Below are 26,485 nucleotides of genomic sequence, written 5' to 3'. Positions count from 1 at the left end.
GACACCAACATTCCTGGCGTCAGCAGAATGGGGACTGCACATGAGCATAATTTAGCAGAAGTGTTCATCAGATGAGAATACAAAGAACAAGCAAACAAAAAGGAAAGAAAATTTCTGACTGGAAACTGATTAGTTGTGCATTCCTTCAACTGTCTATTTTAGTATTTATGCTTCTTCATTATTTCCACAGGTCTCTAAAAAGAAAGCTCAGGTCCATGCAGCTACCTGGTGATAAATTGTCCAACAGAGAAAACACTTCACAACATTGCTCTGTGGCTTATCTGGGATTCTTCTGGGAAGAATCTGCCAAACTTGGAAAGTGTGCATGTATCCTCTCCAAACTCATCCTGCTCTGGCAGGACTTACATGGAAGGTGATGCAGATTTCCCTTACAACTGAAGTCCCACCACGCCTCTTGATGAGGCCTTTTGAACCTGTTCCTACACTGGGCTGACCTAGCTCAGAGAGAGACCTGGGGCACACACTGCTCCACAGTCCCCCACCTTCTGAAACAACAACAACAAATAGAAAACCAACTCTGTAATGGAACAACTTGCAGTTACTCGAGGAAAACAAGTGATTTCCAAGGTTATGTGCATCCTTTCCCAGATACATTGAGGTGGATCCCCCGTCTCTACTCTGAATTTCTGGCAAAGGCCTGAGAAGGACATGAGACCTCCAGAGTTTAAGATTTCTTTTTAAAGCCAGGTCACCACCCCATAGTTGAAGAAGTTTGGGTAGATGCTGGCATCCCCATACAACTACAGTATCTGCAAATGCTTCTGTGGCTACTTACTGGCAAAAGCAAAAATGCATTTTAAATGACTGCCAAGAGTCTTCTTTTTTGTTGTTATCTTGCAATCTGTTAAAAAAATTAAGCTCAGGTTTCAAACAAACAATCCAATTCCCTCATGCTGCTGGAGCTCTCTTAGGTTATGAGTCTCACTTATTTTTCCCTCTGTGTACACTCATTCCTGCTTATGTTTCTTTCATTCTGTTTCTGCTAAGGCAATCAAAGTGAAACAGCTGGGCTACATTTGTGTTTTCATGTATTACTATGGTTCTCAACATTTTTGGGCCAATCTGTCACTCTGAGCATCTTAAGACTTCTCACAGCTTGCCATGTATTCCTGCCATCTACCTTTCAACATCAATCTCATACATATTTTCTCATTTTTCATGGTCCCAAGGATGAGCTATGAACTACTTTCTGTAAGCTGTTGAACCATCAGACCCACAGGCCCATGGCAGGGAATGGTTATTTACTCATATATATTCACATACCCTTCATTATCTTTAAAAGCTCATCTAACTTGTTGATTTCAGGTTCTGTGAATACTTTTCTCTAAAACCAGTGTCAAATCTGATCTCGCAACATGGCAGGTTAAGCAGGAGATGAGTTAAAAAGGAGCAACTCTTACAAAACTCCACCAACACTTTCTTTCTGAAGAACTACAGAGCACATGTTACATCATGAAAGCACACTCACTGGCTTTTTGGTAATTGAAGGCAGGGTACTGTTGCCTGGCAACTTATCTGATTACCATTTTTTCAAGTATCACATGCACACTTAGATATGTTGCGTAATAATGTCTCACTTTTATGCAGCCTAACCCAATGGGACAAAAAAGGGGGAGAAAAAAGCTACCAAAATTAATGCCTTTAGTCTATTTTCTGACCAAAAAAAAAAAAAAAAAAAGAAAAAAAAGGAAGTACAAGACTGTAGCTCAAAACCAGGTTGAAACATTAGTATTCCTGATTTTTATTCCTGCCTTTTTCTGGCTTGCTGAATACGTGCTTATACAAGCATTTTATATCTGCTTGTCTTCGAAATGACACTAATAATACCAGCCTCACAGAGACACACTGAAAATTCATTAAGAATAGAGAGATTCTCAAATGAAAGACACAGTGGAAGTGCTGGTGTTAGCACTTACAGTTCTTTAGTACTCCAAACGTTGCTAAGCCCTTGTCCAAAGTGCAGCAAATTTTCATCATTTTCATGACCATGTCCAGTCCTTTTTTTCTCAAACAAGGATCTCAAACCAAGAAAACTACATTTCCCACATCAGAATGGGACATTTTCCGGCCTTCTATGTCTGATACATAGCTGGGAACAGCCAAAAGAAAGCAAAAACCCTACTCCCACTGCCCCCCCAAGGCAGCATACCCCAAACTGAAGTTGGACTACTAAGCTCTTGGAGTTTGTATCATGAAAATCAGAGGGAAATTAGAAAACGTGCATGATTGACATTTTTAGAAATCAACATGCTATACTTATTGATCCGATCTTTGAAAAACTAATTACACTCCGGCTAATCCATGAGAAAGCAAGCATTTGGTTGTCTTTATGGTGAGCAGTAATGCATTATAATAAAACCACCAAAGTGAGGCATTGTTTCCAACAGGTTATCACTATCTAACAGGAGGACTTAGATTCTAGAAGCTGACCTTCTGTACATCCACAAGTTATATGGCAATATAATGTAACGTAATGAACCGCTTTCTTTACATATGCACCTGAGTGTTCCCTTGCACAGAACGGAAATTGCTGAGCTGCTCAGTGTGCTCTTAATACTGTGCTAACCTCTGTCAGCACAAATGGCAGAGGCTGATGTTTTGGAAACTCACTAACTCATCTCTATGGTAATGTATTAAGTGGCGAAGGAAAACTGAAAGCAACAATAGCTTAGCTCAATATTGCGAAGGAATCATTACATTACCTTCACAGCAGGTCCTCTCTTCTTAGTAGACATTCAAGCATTTTTATAAACTGTGCCCTACATCCTATAGTTCCTGTGCAAGTCCACCTCCACGTAAAAGCTTAATTGTGAGATCTGCCTTGGAAAGAACTTCTGGATCAAAATAAACCAAATCACATGTATTTATCATGCCACTAAGGGAAACTATACACATCTTGAAAACACCATAAATGACAAGCAGAAATAACTTTTTCTCTAGAACTTATGGGAAGCATTCTTACCATAAATCTCTGCTGACACAAAATACAAAGAAAATACATGGGTCAAAGTGTCTTGTGGGTTAAGCAAGTGTCCCAGCTTTCCTAGGCTGGTTAGCAGAAGAAACAGCCAAATGTACAACTATCATCAGGGACACTGCTGTAAGCAGAGAGGAACAGCTCTACCTAGAGCTCTGAATAGACACAGCCCAGACTAGGCTGGTGGAGACAAATGAGTTGGACCATCTTCCATGCATATATTCCGTATGAAAAAAATCAAAACAGACTTCTCATCCTCAGAAGGCACTTGGCAGTACACACAGCACTGTGCCCCAGCTACCCATACTAAAGAGAGAGCTTCCCCCTTCAGAAGTACTTCATCATCCTCACGCTCCCAGCAGAGTCAGAGAAAACAGGACAGAAAAGTGCTCCACAGAAGTTCTTATAGGCTACCTTCAATATATGGCATACCTGACAGCAAAGATCCAGCAAGGAAGGAGTCAAACAGCAGCTTCACCAGCCTATGATATAAACACTTACCTAGTCACTACTAATGCTTGAATCTTATGCAATGAAAGCAAGGCAGCAGCATTTGTGGTAGGGAAGATTCCCTCAGTCATTTAATCCAGCTTTGACAGAAGCATGTGAGGGCGGGGGAGTTTTCAAATAAGGTTGTGGTGAACTCTTGTGCACTGACACCAATAAAAATCCAGAACAAAACAAAAGGTAACATAAAACACTTCCCTCTTTTAAGCAATGATTAGAAACCTCTGACCCAGTAACTGATAGGTATGCTCATTCAGATGTGCCTACAAACTTCTAAAGCAGTCCAGCTTCTCTTTAGCCTCCAAGGATATACTAAAGGGCAGCATGCACCTGCAAAGTCTTTTACACTCATTTTAGCTGGACTGCAAGGTGCATAGGCTCTGGCTCACCCTAGACATTACTGGGTGTATCATTTACAACCAGGAATGTAGTGCTCTGACTAACCAGAAAGAGAGCGCTGTTCTGAATTGGCACAGATGTTGGTAAGCTGTTCCTGCAGAGGCAAAACCTTTGCCCAGGCTGGCTTTCTTTCCTGACTCTTTGTAAAAGTCACCTGCACAAACCACCTTACCTAGGAGCTGGGGAACCTTCTGCATACTCCTGCCTCACGTATCATCACAGAAATGTGAAAAGCAGATGACTTTATTTCTGAAGTACAAGGCCAACCAGCCCTCTGCTCCCTCACCCAGTCTGTACTGCGCCAGCAGAGCTAAGGGCAAGCAACACGGTCAGGTGATGAAGTCACCAGAGAACACTAAAACACATACAGGAAGCAGATCTGAGAAGTACCCAGACATCTGTACCAAGCAAGCCACAAGCAGGTAGTATCTTTTATGCTGGAAAACATAAGCTAACTAGATGATCAAACTTCTTTCACAGCTTCACCTTTCACATTAAGCAAATTTTGTTTTGAAACAACTCCCACTTGTATTGTTCAACTTAACCTCTTTCACTCCAGGAACGACCCAGAACACTTGGACACTGCCTCATTTGCAGCTATACAGGCATACACAGGATAGAAAGGGCCACATAGAAGATGGCTCAGGTGTCATTTCCCCATCTGCAGGACATGGCTCTGGTATCTGAAAGCCTACCACGGTACTGCAACTGCTATGGAGGTAGGTCATGCTTTCCACAAAAGGAAGGTGAGGAGTGGCAATAAAGGCTTTTCCTGCCTCCTGTTGGAAAACAATTTCTGTAAGTGATTGACCCATTTTCTACAGAATAATAAGCTCTAAGGAATGAAGCACTGCTGCCCTTTAATTAGCCAAGTTGTTACATCTCCTCTTACCATGTAAGAGCAGACTGCCTGAGACTGAAAAAAAGAACAAAACAACACAACAACTTAATATATTTTTCTTAAACATGTCATTTGTTGAAGGCAATCCTAAGGTACAATTTGCAACAATAAAATCTCCCATTAATTCTGTGATTTCATCATCAGAACAAAAAGGTCTCCTCCATGCCACCTCTTTAAGCCTTCTCAATATATTAGACTTCTCCTTTTTAGAAGCCTTTTCAAGATGCTTTCCAATCATCTTCTATGAGGAAAAAGTTTTATCCATTATCAGACAGTTTAGGAACAGAAAGGACTCTTTGTCTAAAACCTACTCACATCTCCTGCATAACATTTTATTAAAATTTCATTCAGTTTCTTGCAACATAGCTCAGCAACTTGGAGAAGGACCAAACTCCTTTAGTCTAAGGAGATTAGATGTGCATACCATGAACAAAGAGCACAAGAAACAACACCACAGCCAGCATGGCAACTTCAAAACCAGCAAAGGACTATTCAAATGAGTCTCACATAGATGACCCTTAGTGATCAATCCCTTGCTGCAAAGAAAAAACCTTCAAAGCCTGGCTCCAGACTCTGCAATACATATGACTCTGAGGCTACAAACAAGACTTGCCATCAAAGCATGTGATGATAGCAAAAAGTTGGGGGTCTTCCCCTGACCCAGGAAGAGTCCACAGTCTCCTCTGCTTCTCTTCCACTCCTCTCCCGGACCTCCTTCTTCTTGGAATGCTCAGTCCCCGATTTCAGTTAATTTCTAATGCTTTGGAGGAAAGCAAAAATTAAATTCATCTGGCTAATTACACCATGTGAAGAAACACCCTTCCTGGACACAATGCAGTGCCTGCCAGCAGCCCTGAAACACCCCACCTCAGGAGAGTCACTCTCTTAATCAAGCAGACAGGTATTCGAAGCACATTTATGACACTCGAAAGCAACTCCTCTCCCCAGTTCTTGATGTGTGGAAAAAAAACAGATCCTCAAATTACAAGACCAAAGGGATCCCTACATCTTCACTCCTTAGGACTTCTTCAGATGTTGAAATAAAGTATAGATTGTAAACAGATATCTTAATTTAAAGACTCCACATGCTTTTGAGTTCACCACCTTATCCAAAACCCTCTTTCTGTCTTAAAGTCAGAAACGTGCATCTTCCTTCAAGGTTAAATTTGCCTTTCACTGTTTGGCACCACATCACATTATGACATGGTCAGCCAAACTGCAGAGTCCCCACTACCAGGGATCATTTCCATGTGGGTGCAGAGATCTAGGTTACCCATATGGCTAAGCTATCCATACCTCTTGTTTTAGACCCCCTTTGACCATTTCTGTAAACTGCCATGGGATCTCGCCAGAAGAATGCCAAGGTTTGAACTCTTCAAGGAAGCAGCCTGTTTTCTGCCTCCACTATCAGCCTGCAGGGAAGTGGGAATAGCAATACTGACCAAGTCGATGGACATGTTGCCAGAGCCTCAGCAAGAAGTTATGCAGTCACAAGCAGTAGTACCTCAACACCTGCACGTCCCTCCATTTCCTTTCCACCAGACTACACGACTCACATTTTCAATATGCCAGTGATCAGAGGATCTCTGGATGTTTCAAAGACATTGAATAAGCAGCTTGTAACAGTTCTGCTGACCTTTATTTAGGAAGCTCCTATAGCTACTAGTTAAATTATCTGGAGGTAACTCTTCTGTGTCAATTCGACATCTACCTGTGAAATGCCATCTTCCTGCACCTCAGTTTCCCCTTCTACAAGCACAGAGACACCCATATTCTTTAGCTGGGGGTCTCAAGACAGAACTATGACATTTTCACATAGATGCACAGAGAGCATACATTTCTCAGGGAGAAAATACCTACTTTCAAATTCAGTGAACAATCCTAATTTATTGACAGTAGCAAGCTGCTGTCACCTGACACAGAAAAAACATTCCTGCATGGGAGAGGTCATACCTTCTCACTAGGACTAGGCACTGGGATTCAGAAAAGACCATCAGGACATGTCATGGCATCAGGGTACCTTTAAAGACTTCCTACACAGTCTTCCTCAGTGGTGGTTGAAAGTTGCCACAGGTATTAACAATTCCATGTCAGTAAGTCTTCCTTTTCTGTTTCCTAATAATTTATGGTAGTTCTTGTTTTCATGACTTCCTATTTACCACCAAACAGTACTAGTCCTATCTCTAACTGATGCCACATGTATATATTGCATGTTCCGTGGGTCCCTGGAACCAACAGAATGGAGCTCTTTGGGCAATCTGTTCTTGCAGATCCCCAATGCACACAGCTCTGGCAGTAATGGAGCTGTTACCACCTTGCCTGCAAAAAAAATCAGCTTCTGCAGGGACTGCTTTTTTCTTCAGAATTAGGAGGGAAACAGGACAAACCTGTCAAACAAACGGTGTGAAAGAACAATATGAAGTACTTCACATAACAGAGTTTTAATGCATCTGCTGTGTAATTAGGAGGCTTAACAAATTTGTACATCCCCAGTAGTTTTGGGCCAGCAATGCAAAATGCTCTCTAGGAAGTCCCAGTGTAATGCTCCAGCTCATGATGAGCGAGAGAGAGCAGCCTCCCAGGATCCCTGCTCCCAAGCACCCGAGAGACAATTTTCAGACCTCCAGCATAAGCAGGTGGCAGGAGGAATCAGATTTTCCATTTCACCAAAATTCAGCTATTCTAAATATTTTTCCATATGAAAAATGAAACTACAGCAAGCATCTTGAGACTAATTTAAATTTTAAAAAGGGGGGGAATGACCATTTTTTAGCTGATTGCATTACTCGTATCCCTGACCGCTGGGCTTTGCACACGAGTAATTCCCAAGGTTGCAGAAAAGTCACGAACGGACCAGAGCCAGCCCCCACCTCCCAGTCCTACTCAGCAACCGCTGGGCTGCCTCAGGGCCATTGCCCCTTTCCTACAATAAAGTTTTGCTGAATTCAATACAAAAAAATGTTTCGAGACATTTCTTTTATCAAAAAATGACACTCCAGCGAAAAGCAGGTTCAATTTCAGCAACCCTTCCACCCTGCTTCCCCAGCGCCCCGAGGGCTCCGCGGCCCGGGCTCCCGCTCCGCCCCGCCGAGACCCGCATCGCGCCCCCGGCCCCGGCGCTGCGGGGGCCCGGCCCGGCCCGGCCAGCGGGGGCGGAACGCCGGTGCCCGGTCCCGCCACGGGGAGGCTGGTGCTTCTCCGCCCGCCTTTGTCTGGCTCCGGCCGGCGCCCGCCCGGCGGGGGAGGCAGGGCCCTCCCGCCGCCAGAAAGCGAAACCAGCGGCCCCGGGCGCCATCCCCGCCGTCCGCCCCGGGCAGCACATCCCCCGCGCCGCTCGGCTGCGGGGAGGCCGCCGTGGGCCCCGCGCACCCCCAGGCGGGGCGGCCGTGCGGGCAGCGATGGCCGCGGGAGCTGCCGGTGCCGCCGCTCGGCCCCCCCGCCCGCCGGCCGCGGCTCGTGGCCTCACCGGTGTCCATGGGTGCCCCGCAGCCGGCGGGAGGTGAAATGTGCCAGTGACACTCGCCCGTAGTATGGATGCGGTTTCAATCTGCACATGCTCGCTCCCGACAGCCAGCCTGCCCTGCCACCTTCCCTTAACTCTTTGCGCACTGCCTCGTACTGCGTCCCCCGCCCCGCGGCGCTGCCCCGCGCCCGCACCGAGCCCGAGCCCCAGCCCCAGCCGCAGCCGCAGCCGCACCGCCCGGCCCGGCCCGGCCCGGCCCGGCCCGACCTCTCCGCGGGCCGCGGGGGGGGACCCGCGAGAGGGACCCGCTTCTCCCAGAGAACGGCACCCTGTCGTTGTGTGCTCAGGTGCGTGTCGGGAACACCCTGCCCGAAAGCTCCCCAAACGCTTCGAGTGTTTGCTGTGCCTGGGGCCACGAAGTGGCACGGCGCTCCTTGGCTGGTGAGCCTGCGGTACAGGTTCTTCATATTTACTCCTCTAAAGAAATTCGTAACCAAAAACCAAATAACCACCCCAGCCGCCCCCCGGTCAGCTGAGGGATGTAACCCCCACGTGCCTGTTCTGGGATCTGACCGCTGGCAGGACATCCCTGCAATGAAGGAGATCACACACATATCAAAAGAATTATTTGTCTGCAGCTTCACTTATAAAAATAGTGAAACATCATCTCTGTAAAATGTGTTTTTCCACCCAGAAGGACCTCTTCAGATTCAGAAAACTGCCCGATCAAGAGGAGAAAATAAATTTAAAGCATAGGTGGTAAAAATAAACTAAGATCTGGCTACACTTAACTCTTCCGCAGCAGGAGAACACAAGAAAAAAATGCCTCTTTAGCATTAGAAATCAGGAGATGGCAGTCCTGAACCAACGTTTGCAAGCAAATGACCCCTGTGCACCTCTGCCTTCCCTCTGAACAAACGGAGCTTCTCTGCAGGGAGGAGTAGCTGGTTATTTCCTCTGAAGTGCCTTACAGTCTTCAGACAGAAGTGAGGGAGGGTTTTAGTTCTGTTCCTTTACAGAGAGAGAAATTAACATGTTCTGGGGTAAAATGGTAACCTGAAGTGACCCAAACTCAGAAATGGGAATTGATCCTGAGCCCAGAGACCTGTCTTTAACCAGCACCCGGCTTTTTCTAATGAGCTACTGACTTTGGGATCTTCTCTGGTCTTCCCAGGCCTCTAATGCACTCCACATTTTCTTTCTCACAGGCACAAGGATTCCTAGTCTCTCCTGCCTTCAGTAGTACCAGAAATTATAAGCTAATGTTTTTAGCAGAATAAGGATGTTTTTATGACCTCTGTTTAATGACTCAACATTTCTGGCATCAATAATAAATGGTACCAATGATGAGGCAGCCGGATCTCTGTGGGCCCCGAGGCCATTACAATGAAGAATTCTCAAGATGTCTGGCCGCATTGGCTCTGTCCAAGGCAGGTATTCTCCTGAGAGGCTGCTCCTTCAGCCCCCAAACCGCAGGGCCAGCAGACGCCGCACGCCCAGAACCCGCCGCGGCTGTGCACGGCTCTGCATAACCAGGAGTGCCCTCCTCCCGGCTGGCGCTCCCGCCGCGCTTGCACCGGCGGCTCTGTGCACAAACCGCTGTAGCTGCTCCGAGGATGCCACAATGCAGCAAACCAGCCTGTCACCAAGTCACCTGATTGCACAATCTCACTGTGAGGGCTGGAGATTCAGAAAGATGGAGTGTTTTAAAGGGGAAATGGAGAATAATGCACAACTAGCCCAACCTCAGCAAAGAAGGTGTGCAAGCTAGGCCAGCACTGCATGTGACAGTGAACTCAAGCTCGATGGAAAAAACCCCACAATTGCATTTTATAAATTTCAACAGAGCTGAGAAGGAAAATGCTGAAATAGCTAAGGCATCTTTGATGTTCTAAGAAGCACCTTTAAAATACCATATCTGACTGGGCAGTTAGAGAAGACAGCAGCCTGATGCGGTGCTTATATATTTATTGTGAAATAGCATCCTTTAGAAAGCACTGAGGACTGTGCTAGTCAAGAGAGAGCGTGAGAGAGATCATTTCACAGTATGAGACAGCATGAACGTTTCACAGCATGAAAGGAGGGAATGCCTTAAAAGAAGCAGAGAAAAGGTCAAAGAGGAAGAAGAGAGCTCAGAGATACTCACCTATGAGACGGAGAAATCAACAGCCAAAGATGGACCAGAAAAAATGAGAAGCAAATGTAAGGACTACATAAATCTGTATTCTCCTGTTTAGTCACAGCATGCAAAGAGAGGAAGGAGGAGGTGAGGAGAAAGGAGAGGGCTCCCAGAATGAGAAGGGAGGAAGGAGGAGGCAGCGAGGCAGGGTGAGGGGAATGAAGACAAACACTGTACTGTACTGAGGGAGGGAGAAATGTCAAAGCGAGCACCTGGTAGCGGTGCTGTACACCTGAGAGCTTGCTCAAGTCTCCCCAGCTGCATTAGCTGCTCCAGAAAAGCTGTTAATTTTCTGTCCAGCCTGGTTTCTTTCAGCCCGAGATAGTAATGGAAAAGAAAAAAACTGAAGTGGAGATTATTATACAGTGAAAGTGGGAGTAGAGTGATATTTAGGGACAAAGGAGAGACAATTTTGAGAAGTGCTCTTTTGTCAGGCATTTATGAGGAGGCTTGAGCTCTCCAAGGCCTGGTGCTGGGGAGAGGGTATCCAGGCTTGTGTGCAGGAAGCTGGGTCCAAGATGAAAAGAGTTTGTGGTGACCTAAGTATGCTCTAGCCTCTCTGCAGCCACTTGTAAATAGGCACAGGCGATGCAACTGATCCTGTTAATGGCCTCATAATCCCTTCATGTGTGTGTTGCCTTTTTCTGAAATAACATAGATAATACTTAACACCTGATCTAGGTCCCCTGGCTCAGATGGTCCAAAACTGGCTCAGATGACTCTGCACCGGCCTGTCTGGTTCTGGAAGGATTTCTTCATTTGGGTCCAGTATAACACCTGACTATACAGAAACATCTTAGAAAGTAGTGTCATCATATTTGTTTGCTGCTTTACTCTTGTATCTGGACACACTAAAGAGTGCAGTACAGCACTACCCAAGCTAGTTCCTCACTCATCCACTTTTGTCTTTTTATTTGTGGCACACTGTTACACTGAAAAAAAAATTACTTAAAACCTCAGGAATGCTTTGATGTGGTCATTACACTGGTATCTGAGTGCATCACAAATATTGCTACCACTATGTTTATTCCCAGTGAGGTAAGATCTCACTCTGCAGAGTGGGCTTTGAAGTTCAGACATGTTTCAGTTAAAAGGAATCTTAAATTTGAGATTCATAGCATTTCTCTTTCCCCAGAGAATTTAGTTTTAAAGGGGTTCTTGTATTTAAATTCCAGTTGTGGATGCTCATCCCTTCTGTAAATCCAGTCCCAGTTGAGAAAGGAGCACCTGGAAATTAGTCTAACCAGTTTAGTTCAAGTGACTTGTCTGACACTCGTTAGGAACTAATGAGGAATGGGTTCTGTCTTTCCAGAGCAGAGTTTAACCAACTGGCTCATTAAGTCATTCTAATTTCCTGACTCACTCTTTACATGCTAAAGGGTTCTATAGCAAATGAAATAGGAATCTCACCTTATAACACTCCTCATTCTTTACTCAGCCCTGGCTCGGTGTGACTCCAACCAGGCAGTGCATTGAAGGAAACACCTATCATGGAAAACTTCATCACAATTGCTTTAACCCTCACTAGCTGGAGTCAGGGGTTTTTGGTCCATGTGGAAGTTTGGCTCTTTCTCTCCTATTTGCCTGAGAAGGCCCTGCAACTGGGATTTATAAATTTCATCTCCCTGAGTATATAGAATAGAAAGAAGATGCTCTGTGTTTGTTTAATAACCCCCACAGATGTACAACCAAAATACAGGCTTCTCTGACAGGAAACTGAGGAACAAAGAGCAATCTTGAAGCTTACAAGGAAATTAAAGAAGAAACTAGCATTTTTTTTCTGAGGTGACACCAGTCATTATGGCGACAAATGTTATTCAAATCCTTGTAGCAGGAAGTGGATTTTGAAGAATATGAAAATCACGTGCTGTCTCAGATCAGCTTGCATAGGTCTTCATGCAATAGCATGGAAACTGCTTCCTTTGTCTCTTTTTGCTTTTGGTGCTGGCAGAGGGATTTTCACTGCTTTCACTCATTTGGTGAGCTTATTGAAAAAAACATGAAGGAAATTTTCAAACATGATTCCTTCAAGCTGAAGGAGACTCCCTAGTCTGATGGTTCCCGTCTTTCTTTTGCTTGTATCAGGGGCTTGGTCTGTGGCTTCAGACACCAATGCCTTATTCATCACTCCTGAAAAAGTACTTGATTCACAAAGGGATAGAGGGAGGAGTTAAATCCACAAAGGTTCTCAACTTACCTCTTCCCCAAACTGAAGCCATTTAAACATTTGTTCATTTAACCGTGCATGTGCCAGTCTCTGCCAGTAAGGTGCTGTCCTTGGCATCAGCCTCAAAACATTAAAGGTTAGGCAGCAGTCCCTGAGAAACCCAGACCTATTTTTGAAAAATCTGGCCATTCTCTCTGGGATTGCTGAAATCATTCCCCTACTCAAAACATTTTCTTTCCTCTAGATATAGATTATAATAGTAAAGTTTGCATAAGTGTTTAGCTTTGCTTTCCTTCAAGGCATTTTTCTGTAATAGCTCCTTGCCATGCATTATGTCTTGGTGAGAGCCTGGCTCTGAAATGAAACACTGCAAATAGGAAACTTTTACTCCTAACAGATGTGACTAGTGCCCTGCAGCAAAGCCTCTTTTACTGTCACAGTCCCCTGTTTAGGAAAGCCCCATCCAGGGCTGTTTTGTTCAAGGTATCCATGGGAAAGAATGTTAGTAAGACAGTATTTCAAAGCTTTTGAGTTTCCTCTGGGATGTTGTTCAGGGATCATCTCTTTGCACTGATAGAAGAATTGCTCGGTAGAGCACTAGTGTCCTCTGCTACCTTCTGCCATCTTTGCCGTCATGTGGATTAGATGCCAGAGAGGTCCTTCAGAACAGAGCAGCCTGAGACTTCTAAAACAAACAACAGGCAAAATTTACCTGACACGTGACTGATGTCTGACTAAATAAGCTGATGTTTGCTTGAATTGTTAATGAAAATAAATAGAAGAATCCCTAATGGTTTCTATTCGGGATTCAGGGGCAGAAGAAAAGCAAATACTATATATGTGGAAATGACATATCCTGAAGGGTTTGGTGGTAATTCTGTTTTCTGGTATCTTGCCAGGTTTAACAAAATGCAAACATAGTGCTGAGGAGAGGCAAGCCACTTTACAAACCTGCACATGTGCAGTCCAACTTGATCAACAGTCTGTTTTGGGAAGATGTGTCTCCCATTAAAAATGCCAGGAGACTGGAGCTCTGGGGGCTCGGGATATGTTCACAGACATGCTTTAGGCCTTCTCAATGCCCTCAAATTCACCTCTCTGTTTTTGTTTCCCCAGCTGAGAAACATTTCCTTTGCTAGAAGGCTTTGAGGCAAGCCAATAGAAAACAGGGTAAGCAAAGACGTGTTAACACCTGAAGAGTTTCTGGAATGGCAAACAACCCAATGGTAGCACTTCACTGATATATCTTGTAACTCTGAGCTAGCTAAGAAACAGACAGAGAAGAGAGAAAGCACATGGTTTACCTAAAAAGCTTTTGAATGTCAGTGCCAGAGTTGGGATAATTATAATAAATAATTTTATTTCATATAGTGTCTCTGTTACATACTATACTGCAAAATATAACTGAAAGACTAAATATTTCTGGAACTATATTTTTTATTTATACAACACAACATGTGCAAAGTGCTCTGATCAACAGTAAACTGAGAAGTGTCTGCTCCAAGTGACTTATAATACAGTTCTCAGGCAATAGTTAAGTAGTGATAATAAACCAGGGAGAAAAGGGGAATGGTTACAGGGAAGTGATGGAAAAGACAAGGTTACAATATAAAAAAGAGGGTAAGTGAAGAAGGTTGAGGGAAATTACATTATAGGAATGAAATTGAAAAAGTGTTTCTCTGAGACTTGAAATTATGTGGAGAGTGGATGTGTCAAAGGAATACATTAAAGCAATTCAGAACTAAAAATTGTGGTTTGACTCTACTTTGATGATCCAAATATCCACAATGAGCTGCTCAAGAACATTCCACAGGCCAGGAGCTTTTTGAATAACAAAAACATATGAGATGAACAAAACCCATTCACAAACAGTGCTGAAGCAGCTAGAGAGGTGGCTAAATCTGCCAGATAGGCTGTCTACTATAAATGCAAGTTATCTACCCTGCTCTTCCCATTCACTGAATTTTCCTACCTCATTAGCGATGAGATTCTTCAGTTTCTTTCTTTAACTCCTGTTCTGGAATGCTGTGCACTGTGAGTAGCACCCATGCTTTGCCATGGAGGCCTCCAAAGTGCTTTGAGGTTATATAGGATGAAAGTTCCCATGGGCTGATTCTTGAAAGCATTTAGACACTACTAGAATATGCAGGTTGCTACTAACAGGATTTACCAAGATAAATTAGCAACAATCCATGCCTCTCCATTTTGGTGGTAAAACCACCAAATGTCACTTTGGCAATGGAGGTTCCCATATTCAAACATTGAAATAATGTTAGAAACATTGTTTTCTATGGCAATATTGCTGGGTTATGGGTTTTTTTGCTATTCTGGGTAAGAACTTAAGTTTTGGCATCCCTACTTTGATTTGTGTGTTCCAAAAATACTTGCACTGGTTTTGTTAATACAATGTGTGCATGAGACCAGGTTCCTTATCACAGGTGCATGTCACAGCCAAAGAAAGAAGTTTCTAGATAGAGGAACAAAGGTAGACACCTGACAACTTATACTTCCTGTGTATTATGCCACTCCAACTGGTAAAGTGACCATATACTGGAATGTCTAAAGAGAGAAAATCAATCATGCACTTTTACAGTCCTCCAGTTTCCTCTATTAGTTATCTTGGCAACCTTAATTCATTTTGTTATCATTAAATGGTAGTACTTAAAGGGCAGAGCAGAAAGAAAGTTTCATGTTTAGCTACTGCTTATTGACATAATCATAATAATTAATAAATATGTAGCTTTTCTACATCATAAAGGAATCTAGGGGAGATTGCTATGACCTAGAATGACCTCTTAGATATCATAGCCCATTAATTTTCATGGATATAGTCCAGTATTAAAAGCTACAACTCATGCTTGACAATTTGCAGTTGGCTGTAAGACAGTAAAAAATATCTAGTTTTGATGAAGACATAAATAGATGAAGAATTCACCACATTAGCTTGTTCTAGTAGTTAATAATTTTTGTTGTCTCATTCTTCACTTCAATTTGTCTGGCTTAATAATTCCTCCACTCAGTCCTCAATATGACTTAGTCTGCTCAGAGCCCTTTCCTGCTAGTATTTTATGCCTCCAACAGTATCAATTCATTAATCAAGCCATAAGTCATCTCCTTTTCACTAAGTCAGACAGGTTGAGCACTGTAAGATATTTACAATAAGGCACTTACATTATATCTTGAATAATTACCAAGCTTCTTTTGCACCTTCCCCAGATTTTCAACAACCTTTGAAAATAAATATCCTGCATATAATTAGTCTCACGAGTGCCACAAAGGAAAGAAAAGCAACCTGGTACTTCTACCCACTGTTGCCATGTTTATGCATTCAAGGATTGACTTCACCCTTTCTACTACAGTATCTCACTTGGAGGGAAACTACTCCATACTTTGCTAACCCTGATCCTTTTCAGAGCACTGTTTTCCAGGGTAGAGTTTCTGATTACACATCTCCCAGTCTCCTGTCTGTTTCCCACATGCATAACTTTGCATTTAGCTCGAGTAAAAGGCTTTTTGCTTGAACATGTCTGATCCACCAGGTGATCCAGCCTGCCTCATATAAATGCTCATCATTGCCATTCCACCAGGCTTCCTAATACCTGCACATCAACAGTGAGTTTCTGTTTACATCTAGGGCAATGATGGAAATGCTGAATAGTACTGAACCTAATACTGCTTGCATGGCTGTTGCCAAGCACAGGTGACATGGCTTTATTCTATTCTGTGTCCAGCTGGACTGTTTTCCCTGTGCTTCAACCATCCTGTGGAGTTTTTCTCAGAGAATGGGAGTCACTCAGGTACAAATGTCCAGTGTTGCTCCTGATCCTGATCCAGTGACAAAACAATTTAAGAAATCAAGCAGAATTCACAATCCATACACGTATTTTCACTCCTGTCCAGTGAGGACTCTCTATTGGTTACCATGTTATCTCTTTATGAAACCACATAAGGTAGGGCTAGAAAGAATTTTAAGAGCATCTCTAGTCATCTTCCTACTCATGGCAGGGATGCTTAAATTATTCTTTCTTTTTTTGTTTGTTTGTTCTTTTGGTGTTTTCATTTTTTTTCAAGATTATTGTGATGCTGGGAAGTACATCCCTAAATTTTCTTATTCTTTGTCAAAGAATTCTCTTTCAGTTAATATCTTTTTCCATGAACTGCTGGTGACCTTGCTGGTGCACATCTATTGTGATGGTTGACTTTGCCATTTTTTAAACATTGCCATAGAACAGACACTCCTTTAGTATTCTGCTATTTCCTTGCTATTACAGGATTTATGAAATATCAGTATCAGCAGGCTAAAGATCTGTTAAATAAGCTTGATTAGTATTCCCATGTAAGCCATCCAGACCTGATGATTTAAAAATATTTACCCCCCATACATACTTTACATTCCTCCTGGTCACTAAAAGAGTAGAAAATCTTTTATCAGCTCATATGATATAAATTCATCATTTTTCTTCTTTTCAAATGAAGAACAAAAATATGTCTGGAATATTTGCCTTTTCTGCAACATTATCGCTTCATCATCTGCCTCAAGCAGCAGCATGTACCCTTGTTAAGACTTCTATTGTTTTTAATATACTCTTAACTCATTTTATTGTCTTAAGGCCTGCCAATCAATGATTTTCTTCTGCTGTCTTTTTTATTTTGTATATTTTTATATTATATAACGTCTAACTTATATTGATTGCTAAGTATTTCCCATTTAACCATTTGCTATGTAGGCTTTTTATTTTCTAACTATGCCTTCACTTCATACATTGATCCAGGATGGCATTTTAACAATATTGTTCTTTATTATGCTTATGAAACTGGGACTTCTTTAAATCCAATGACTCTTAAGCAGCTTTTGGTTGTCTACCATATTTTGCTGCCTGAGTTTCTATCCCTCAGCTTTGTTGTGTTTTGTCCTGTTCTCCAATCACATTCAGTGGTCTCTGAGAGACTCTTCTTCCACAATAGCATCTTTTGTTTTGTTATTATTTAGTACATTAAGCCATTATGCACATCAAAGCACCTGTGTGTCTGAGCTACTAATAATTCCAAAATACTCAAAGGTTGCACTTAAGAGAGAGCTTATCCTCTTTATGCTCTCTCCTTCTTGTACTCCTCTTTTACTCACTTTTTCATTGTGGATAAATTAAACCAAGAAAATGTGCTGTGTAAATTATTACAGCAGTTTTCAGAATGCTGGTTCAATTAATTTTCTTCTTAACAGTGAATATATGAATGTCTTTCTTCTTAAGAATTAGCATCAATTAATATTCTTAACAATTAATATGAGTTATACAACAGTTTCACTAGAAGCAGACTCCTTTTGCAGTGTTCCTTGACTATATTAGCTTATATTTCACTTATTTTTGTTATGTCACTTTCTGAATGCATTACATAGAAATATTTTCCCCATTCAACTAGACAGCCTCAGGCCCAGAGAAGTATGAAGTTCATCACATAGGACTGAAGATAATATCCAGAAACCTGAACAAGCAGCCACCTAATCTCATCAACTTCAGCTGCCATATACATGCATATGATGAAGAACACATGAAAGTGATACACAGGAAGGTTACTCCACTGTTTTAAAAAGTAGCTTTTTCCTTTCTTACCTTTGCTTTCAGATTCAGTCACTGTCCTGGTAGCAGTCCCACAATAAACACATGATCCCAACAAACGTCAGTGGGTCAGGTGGGGTAGGAGTCAAATGGAACCAAACCTTTTTGATTACTAAGAAGAGTCACATGATAAAGACTGTCTCTCTCCACACATAGGGTAAATAAACTATTATTTCATCAATTATTGCATCTATATCTTATAAAGCAAAGCTCCCCATCAATAGGCACCACCCCAGCATAGGATGATCCTGATATTGTCTAAAGAGTAAATTTTCATTTGGAAAGTTGTTAAGAGGACTTTTTGTGAAAAATTTAATGAGATTATGTAAATATGTAGTCCTGTAGAACGTTTAGTTCATAATATGTCTAAAAATCCCGAGATTTTCTGTCATATTGTAATCTGCAATTATCAGATATTTGACACTGACTATAAATGCCAGCTTAACAATATTCAGTCTAGTGATCTTTAAACCCATAATTTATAGGACTTTCTAGTTTAGAAGAGACCAGAAATTATGCTCCAGAAACCAAATAGTCCTGCAAAACTTCCAATAACAAAGAAATCAACCTCAGAAATGCAAGAACAGAACCAGATCAAGTGTGTTGAATGTGAGCAAAGGTCCTGATGCACCTTTGAGGTCCCCAGCTGTGAAAGTCATCTGCACAGTTAATTGTGACTCTTCATTTATGGACTGATCCAGTTCTTAACAGTACTGCTGTTATGCCCTGGTTACTCAGTTGTGGGAACTGGACTCTTCTGTATGATGATGCATTCCATCCTAAAGAGATTAAACAAGTTCCCCTGTCCCCACTGATGATAGATGGAGCCAGACGAGTAGTTCAGGCCCATTTCTTGACTCATGGGTAGCTCAAGTCAGGCAAAATAATCCCAGACTGGCAGTCAAACTAGGTACATTCTGTTTCATAACATTCTGATTAACTACATGAGACAGATCCTAAAGTGGTCAAATGAGAGTCAGAAAGAAGCCCAAATTAGGCTCTGATGCATAGGTAAATCTCACTTCCATAATTTGACCTCTGTCACACCCATGCCCTCCAGTGCTTTCAGAAGTTTTTTCATTGTTGTCTCTGTAAATGAGAACTAAATGTCCTCTTTTGTATCCTTCCAAAGGAAAAGTACAAGCTAATACAGGAAGAATTTTAGAGTAAAAGTGTCAGGACTGAATTTTGCTTCTTCAGAAAAAAAATCCATAGTTGCTTTTTGGTTCAAAGCCATTTTAAATTTTGTTGTAACATTGGGCATGCTATTAGGCAGAAACTTTCTATCATACTTTAACACAGCCAAAGATGATATCAGCTTATAAAATCCATTTGGAGTCAGCTACATTTTCAGTAGGCTTTTTTCTTAAGGGATATCTATCCTAATGCAAGCAATTAAGGATTCTTTATTAGCCAGTCTCAGAGGTACAGATTTCACCATCAATTGACATTCTTCTTGACCCCCTAATAAGACCAGAGGACAAAGAATTAATACATCTTCCTCAAAAACCCTGTTTCTCTAGTATAATCCCAGGCATGAGACAGCAGTGCTAACTGTGTTGCACTGACTATAAAGCGTTTATATGCTATAATTCTATAAACATTTAGCTGTTACTTACTTGTAAACATCACTGCACCACAGTTAAAACTGGGATAAACTAGGAAATCACAAACTCCACTCATTTTCCCTTACATTGAAGCAGGTCTATCACCTTTCTCTCAATTTTTTCATTTCCTCTATTCTCACTGTCCTTGCCCCATGATTAGCATAAGGCAAAATTACCAAAGTTCATTAACAGGTTGGCATCTCAGCAGTCAGTTTAACATTTTCTAGCAAAGAAACTGCACTGGACTTGTGCTAATTATCTTTTTTTAGGGCATTTTTGGCAGGGCAGTACAATGTCTTCTGGATGACCTGAGAAGCTATGTTTACAGAATTAACCTTAAAAATGTCTAAAACTGATGTGCACACAACCAGTGAAAAGATGCAGTCAGATGAGTCCATGCCCAAGCTGCCCCCACCTGCTGTCACCTGTCCTGGAACCCCAGCTGGCAACTCCAAGGTGCAGCAGCATTGCTGGGCTTCCTGTGTCCCTCTGCTGTGCCCCATGAATATTGACACTGTGACATCCAACTCCTTTTGTTCTAAGAGAGTAAAAAATGGCGCTGTCATGTTCCCTGGGGCCTGTGGATAGCTGTATGAAAATTAGAGCAACTGGATATGCCCGGAGTTGTGCACAAGCAAACCAGGCATCCCCAGGAAACAATACACCCAGTAGCCCTGTATTTCACTGTTTGTGTTGATCTTCTCCCACCTGCTGGATGACAGAGGGAGAGAAAATTATCTGCAGAAAGTTTTCCTTACAGTGTCAGAGCAGCCCTCTGTGGCTTTTTTCCATACTGATATCTGGATATCAAAAGATAAGAATTAAAAAAAAAAAAGTGCATGTTACCAGGATGAGTAACAAATGCAAACTTTGTCACTGACAGGAGCTAACATAGATTTCTCCATGACACAGAATAATTTCCAACAATCTTACCTGGAAGCAACCTCTACTAGCTAGCCTTTATTCAGACTCCAGAGTTGGCTAAGCACATGATGTTTTAGCTCTACCCTCTGAGGAAAACATAATGGTTCTGCAGAGCTGTCTGCATCCTTATGGAGCAGAAGGTCAAGGGATGCACTGATGTATGCTTCATGTGTTCACTCATGGAGTTTAAAAGACCAAAACATGCTGGAATTACCTCAACAAATTTCAGTTCCTGACTCCAGGGCTTTATGGGCCCTGGGATCTGAAAAATGAAGCTTTGCTGGGTATTATGTTACAGGACCAAGACCAATCCAATTTACAGTCACTCAAACTTGCAGCCTTAGGTTTATCTCAGCAAAGCATTTGAGGAAAGTTTTTTCCATGTTGTATTATACTTACCTACAGTGGTTGGAATGTGTCATATGATAGTGGAGTTTTTCCTTTAAAACAGGCACCAAACCCATTTGAAGAAGTGTTTCTTTTATTCACTTTGAAAGATAGAATTCTTTTAAAGACTGTGAGCACGTTGGTTGCACAACTTCACAATGTACAGAAAATTATGTAATTCAATGTAATGACAAAGTATTAGAACTTAAAGCAGTTAGACTTTTTTGAGGTCGTCATACAGTCTTCATTATTGTGAATAACATTGTCATGGGGAGTAAATTTGTGAGACGGAAATGAGATCAAAGGTTCAAGGATAGTAAGTGAAATAGATTGTAACAAGCTTTTTTGAAAGACTGAAAAGAAAAATAGCTTGGTCTTGTCAGTCTATGTATCATCAGATGGTTGCAGGAAAGAAACTTGAAGCCAGGGACTACCCTGTGAGGAAAATATTTATAATAGCATAAAAAAGGGCCATATGCAAACCCACACATTTGAATCATGATCATTAGCCATTGGCATTTACAGTGGGCAGAGTTGCATGTGTCATCCAGTACATTTTTATTCTAGGGAGATACATGGGCCTTGATGCTTTCTGCAAGTGATTCTCCAGGCCTGCATTAAAACAAATGAATGTGCCAGCCCTGTATGTTCAGATGGTCACACTGTTATGTCAATATTTCTAAGGTTTCAGCGTGAGGTCTCTTATTATTTCCTCTTTCATGTTTCTGTGCCTGTCCATACATTCATGAACAGTTCCTAACAATGGGTCAATTAAGCAGTTCTATAACTGATGGTGGAAGTTTTGTCATCAGAAAATACACCGATGTTGCAGTGATACATGAAAGGGCAGTGTTTGAGGTATAGGGTCATGTATGCCAAAATGTTGCTTCTTTTTGAAACATTGTCTAGTCTTAAACAGAGCTACTTTTAGTACTAAAAGTCTTATGAGGTTTTGAAAGTGTTGATGCAAATGCAAATAATGGTTTATTTGTATGTGTGAGTTGCTCTATGTCATATGTGCTCACTGACTCCCAGTGAGTAAATGATACAAAGTTTTTTCTCCACCTGGAATTATACCACCTGACTGCTTATGCTCAAGTTTTATGTCTAGCATGCATCATTTATGTTGAATTTATGGCGCTGCTGAATTTTCCAGAACTTCTTACACCGTTTTGTGTGCTTACACTGGGCTATGTTAGGTTAATAGTTTTTTATTTCTTGAGTGTCACTTTTACATATATAGAGTGGCTTGGGTTTAACATACAGGACTAGATTCAACTTTAAAAAAAATCAAATTTTACAGAAAGAGGCTTGAACTGCATCGAGCTTGATAGGAAACGCTCCCCTCTTCTGTAGCTCCAGAATAGAAGGAGCTTAGCATTCTGAGAGTGGTACAAAGTGGTATTGTTTAACAGTAGCTAATTAGGATGGGATTTCATGTTGCTAAGAGCTAAGTCTTTGGTATGCAACAGACCCAAACAGCAAGGGCAAAGTGTAACTATTTAAGGCTGAAGTTTGCTATTTAAAGGAAAACGTTCATCCTTGCCCAAGCATTAGTTGCAATCAGAGAAGTGTTTCTGTTCCAATGACAAGATAACAGGCTGTCACGATTCCACCCAGTCAGTCCAGATCAAATGTGCTCAGGATACAAGCCAAGAGATTATTTTTTCCAACCTGCCATCAAAAGCACCATCTGTGATCGATTTTGTGATAATGGTGTAAGCAGCTACTGGAACTTCAGGGTAGTTCCCAGAGATTTTGGTCTCTGGGAAGAATGAATATGCACTTTCAGGGGCAGCATATCTGCTGCTATCCAAAACGTGCTGTTTCTTCTGCAGAGGTTGTAAGATATGATCCAGTCACAAATCCATATGCACCTAACCTGTTGCAAGCAGGGGGATGTTGCTTAAACCTGTGGAGGAAAATTGGTGGAAGGTGTCCTGAATCCTCTCTCCTTTTATGCCTGCATGGCTACAATCCTCTGAGTATTTTTATGCACCAGGCTTACCTTAAACATAAATCTTGTCACTCTAAGCCTAGACAGAAAACTGTGGGCACTGATTTCAGAGAAGGTTATAGAAATCTGAGATCAGTATTCTGCATTTCTGTATGGCTGCAGAGTGATGTGAAGAGGGAATGTAAAATTAGCAGTACAGCCCCTAAAGCTCCTCTAGATTTAAAAACAAAACCAACAACCCTTCCTTCTGGTAATGAGGGCATTGCTTTTTATCATTAGAAGAATAACATGATAATTTTGATCCAGCACAAAAATATTTTTAAATTTCTTGAATTATAAAAGGTTTAATATAAGGCTTTTTATTTCTGTGATGTCCTCTGAGAAGCTAAATTGGGCAAATATAAATGGTAATGACTCATGTCAATTTGCCCTTATGGGAAAAAAATCAAGGCTGAGAGGAGACAAGTGGCTTTTACAGAAACATCAGGCTTGAATTTTTTAACTGTTGTAAGAGTGGAAGTGGGTCCAGCTATAACAAAAATTACGGAAAAAAAGAGTGTTAAGGTGCTTTGTGGATTTGCACCAAAGAGAAAATGGTTCTTTGAACTAATGCCTGAACTGAACATAGCTAATGTATGCAATCATTGACTTAGGAACACCTTTTCTACTCCTCGACAAAGTCCCATATGTTTGCTTGGTAAAACAATCCAATGCTTAACTGCTTTTTAGGAATAACTACCCAAGGGCCTGCTTAATCAGGATTAATGTTAGCATGTGCATCTAATGCCTCAGAGACATCGTTTGGGCTAAGCCTTAGCACCCCTTCAAAAGGCAGCCCATAACAAATCATGGCCATCCATACTCCCTTTCTCCTCAGAGCTCTACCCCCATGATGCTCCCTGGGTGTTTGTCTGATCCAAAGTTTCTACTTATTCCAGAAGCAGGTGGTCCCATGGTGTACTCTGGACTCTCCAAAGGTCCTGAGTTCAAGTCTCAATGGGGACCATCCCCTGGCAGTTAAATGCCTCCCTGCCATCTGATCCCGTCAGATCTCGGATGCTCAGCAGGGTCAGCCCCGGTTAGTACCGGGTGCTGTGACAGTCCCAAGGGCTTCATTGTCACTGTCCAAGCACGCTCGGCCGTGGCAGATGAACCTCAGGAACTAAACGGTGGGGCCAGTTCTGCGCACGCTGTGCCTCACCTAAAAAATCCACTGCGCAGGCTGGAAGGGCTCACCCACGTGGGGAGAGCCCTGCCCAAATCTGCGTTCGCAAAGTCTGGCCATACAATACTTATTCCAGGTGAAGAAGGATTTCTATGAGCTGTAATCAGCAGAGGTTGTGTTTATGTCTGTCAGAGGGCAACACGTGACTTTCCCACGGGAAAGTTTGTTTCCCTGGTAAGGCAGAAACCAGCCAAAGGCGCTGCCCCGTCTCAGGACCCCCGTTGTTGGGGGGTCCCCGCGGCACTAGCAGGGGCCGCGCAGAGCCGCCCGCCGTGCCGCCTCCCGCCAGCAGGTGGCGCGCGGGGGCGCGGCTGGGGCGGGATTACGGGGGGTGTTCGCGGCAGGTGCGTGTCACACGGGAATGCAGACGCAGATACGTGACATCATCAGTATATTTTGTAATAACTACAAATGAAAAGACACGTCTCTGAAAAAGAAAACTCCAAAAGAGAGAGGATGAATTGAGCCCCCCCCGTTTAGACACGTAGCGCAAGCCCTTGCCCGTGGGACTGCGGGGCACATGCCTGCTCGGGAGGGTGGCTGTGTAGCCAGGAAGCTGTGGCTGAGGTGTCTCTGGTGCAGAGGGGGTCCTGGATGAGCTTATTCTCCTCCTCATTCTGATCCAGAAAAACATCCCTGGAGTTTCATTCACGTGGTGTGAATGAAACTGCCGTCATGATGGCCAAGTGCAAGTCCCCTTTTTCTGCTGCTCCTCGACTGGGCTTTCCAGAATGGTTGGAGAACTCACACTTCACAGCCAACTGAGCATTTGCAGGCTGAGTTCTGACCTCCTACTGTGCGCAATTAACACTAATTAAACAAATAATTGAAAGTTAACCATGACATTCTCTGCAGAAGGTCCTAACTCAGTTTTGTGTTGGAGCTGCTCGAGCTGTTTTAATTAGCTGTCTGTCTAGTGCTGCGTCCTGGCATTGGCTTCTGAGGGCACAAGGAACCTCAGTACTCCTTTACACCAGGACTGAGGATACACCTCTACATCAGGACTGAGAATACAAGGCTGCCCCAGAGCTGGGGAGGCAATCACGGACAAAGACACCAGCCAATGACCTCAACTTCAGAAGCTCCTTAGCCGACTCACAGGACTCTGAGCAAGAGAGCGGAGCATGAGGAAATCAGTGGGATTCTCTTACCCTGCAGCAGTCAGTGCTACGAAATCCAAGCACTATTGAAATCTGCAGTTATGTTGCCATTTTTCTTACAAGGATTTCTGCCTCAGGCAGTGTGTAAAGTGAAAAACAAGTTCTAGATCAATCCCTCAGCATCCCAGGAAGTGGTCATTGATAGGAAATTACAAAATTAGGAAAAAAAAAAGAAAAAAACATTTTGAAGAATGGGACCTTTTCCAGGTCACCCTGTTGCAGGCAGGTTTTCAGAGATACCCAACCACTGAATTTCCTGGCACCTTTGAAACCAAGCCAAGAACATTTTGCCCAGAGGTGGAGGCATACAAAATTAGGTTTCCTTTTTAACATTCAGGTTGGCTGTGTTTGAAAGCCTTATTATCCTTTACAACTTCTACCTCTCCTCCAGGATTTTCTGGAAATCGTAAACTGCATCACAAAAGTTATGCCGATCGGAAAAGCTACTCATCCACCCATTCCTTCCATGTCCTTTCATCCTGGCAGATGTGCTATTTGGCAATTGTTGCTGCATGCAAGAAGGTGTGTGGGTATCAGGCAGACAGACACCTCCAAACTGCATGGGGAAGAGTAACACTTGCCACTTCTGTAATGAAGACGTGCAGGATAAGACCTTGAGGACAGTGGCTGAAGTCTGGGTGGCATGAGACTTTGGGGATAAGACTATGAATTTGTTCTCACATATGGATAGTTTCCCTCTGTGACCAAGAAGAAAGTTTTGAGATTTTGTCCATGTGCTTTCAGACATGACAGCTAAGAGAGCAGAGTGCAGGATTTTCTCTTTAGGTTGACAGGTATGTCATATCTGTGTATGTGCTTGCATGTTGGGCCCTATTGTGGTACATTTTGGGCTCCTCATCAGTGCTTCCCACTAATCCCAACCAGTCGAAGTACTATAAGACACTGCTTTCTTGGCTGCCTGCTCACATCATTTGTCAGTGCTGTCCATGAAAAACAATTTTAAATACCATTTGAACCTTGTCTATGACAGTTTGT

The 26,485-nt window shown here is 42.6% G+C and overlaps 2 protein-coding genes across 8 annotated transcripts in view; one reads left to right on the top strand and one right to left on the bottom strand.

Moving 5' to 3' along the window:
- Positions 1-10,518, bottom strand: part of TMEM229B (transmembrane protein 229B) — a 37,216-nt gene extending 26,698 nt beyond the window's left edge. For 2 of the 7 annotated variants that reach the window (XM_071558140.1, XM_071558148.1), the window contains exon 1: positions 8,272-8,421. Coding sequence is in view for 1 of the 7 variants with exons in the window: in XM_071558139.1 (XP_071414240.1) it covers positions 8,272-8,281 (10 nt within the window). In the remaining 6 variants the exon portion in view is untranslated. Of the gene's footprint in view, positions 1-3,430; positions 3,453-3,499; positions 3,599-4,076; positions 4,174-8,271; positions 8,423-10,414 lie in introns of those variants that run through there. The other 5 variants (XM_071558145.1, XM_071558139.1, XM_071558146.1 and 2 more) reach the window with 5 other exon arrangements.
- PLEKHH1 (pleckstrin homology, MyTH4 and FERM domain containing H1) overlaps positions 10,219-26,485 on the top strand; it is an 80,494-nt gene continuing 64,227 nt past the window's right edge. Inside the window, exon 1 of the mRNA XM_071558135.1 lies at positions 10,219-10,470. The gene's annotated coding sequence lies outside the window, so the exon portion shown is untranslated. The remainder of the gene's footprint in view (positions 10,471-26,485) is intronic.

Source organism: Pithys albifrons, chromosome 6 (assembly GCF_047495875.1).
Source record: "Pithys albifrons albifrons isolate INPA30051 chromosome 6, PitAlb_v1, whole genome shotgun sequence".
In the NCBI taxonomy this organism is placed as follows: Eukaryota; Metazoa; Chordata; class Aves; order Passeriformes; family Thamnophilidae; genus Pithys; species Pithys albifrons.
The sequence above is the reverse complement of the archived record's forward strand: the minus strand, read 5'-3'. Positions and strand labels throughout refer to the sequence as shown.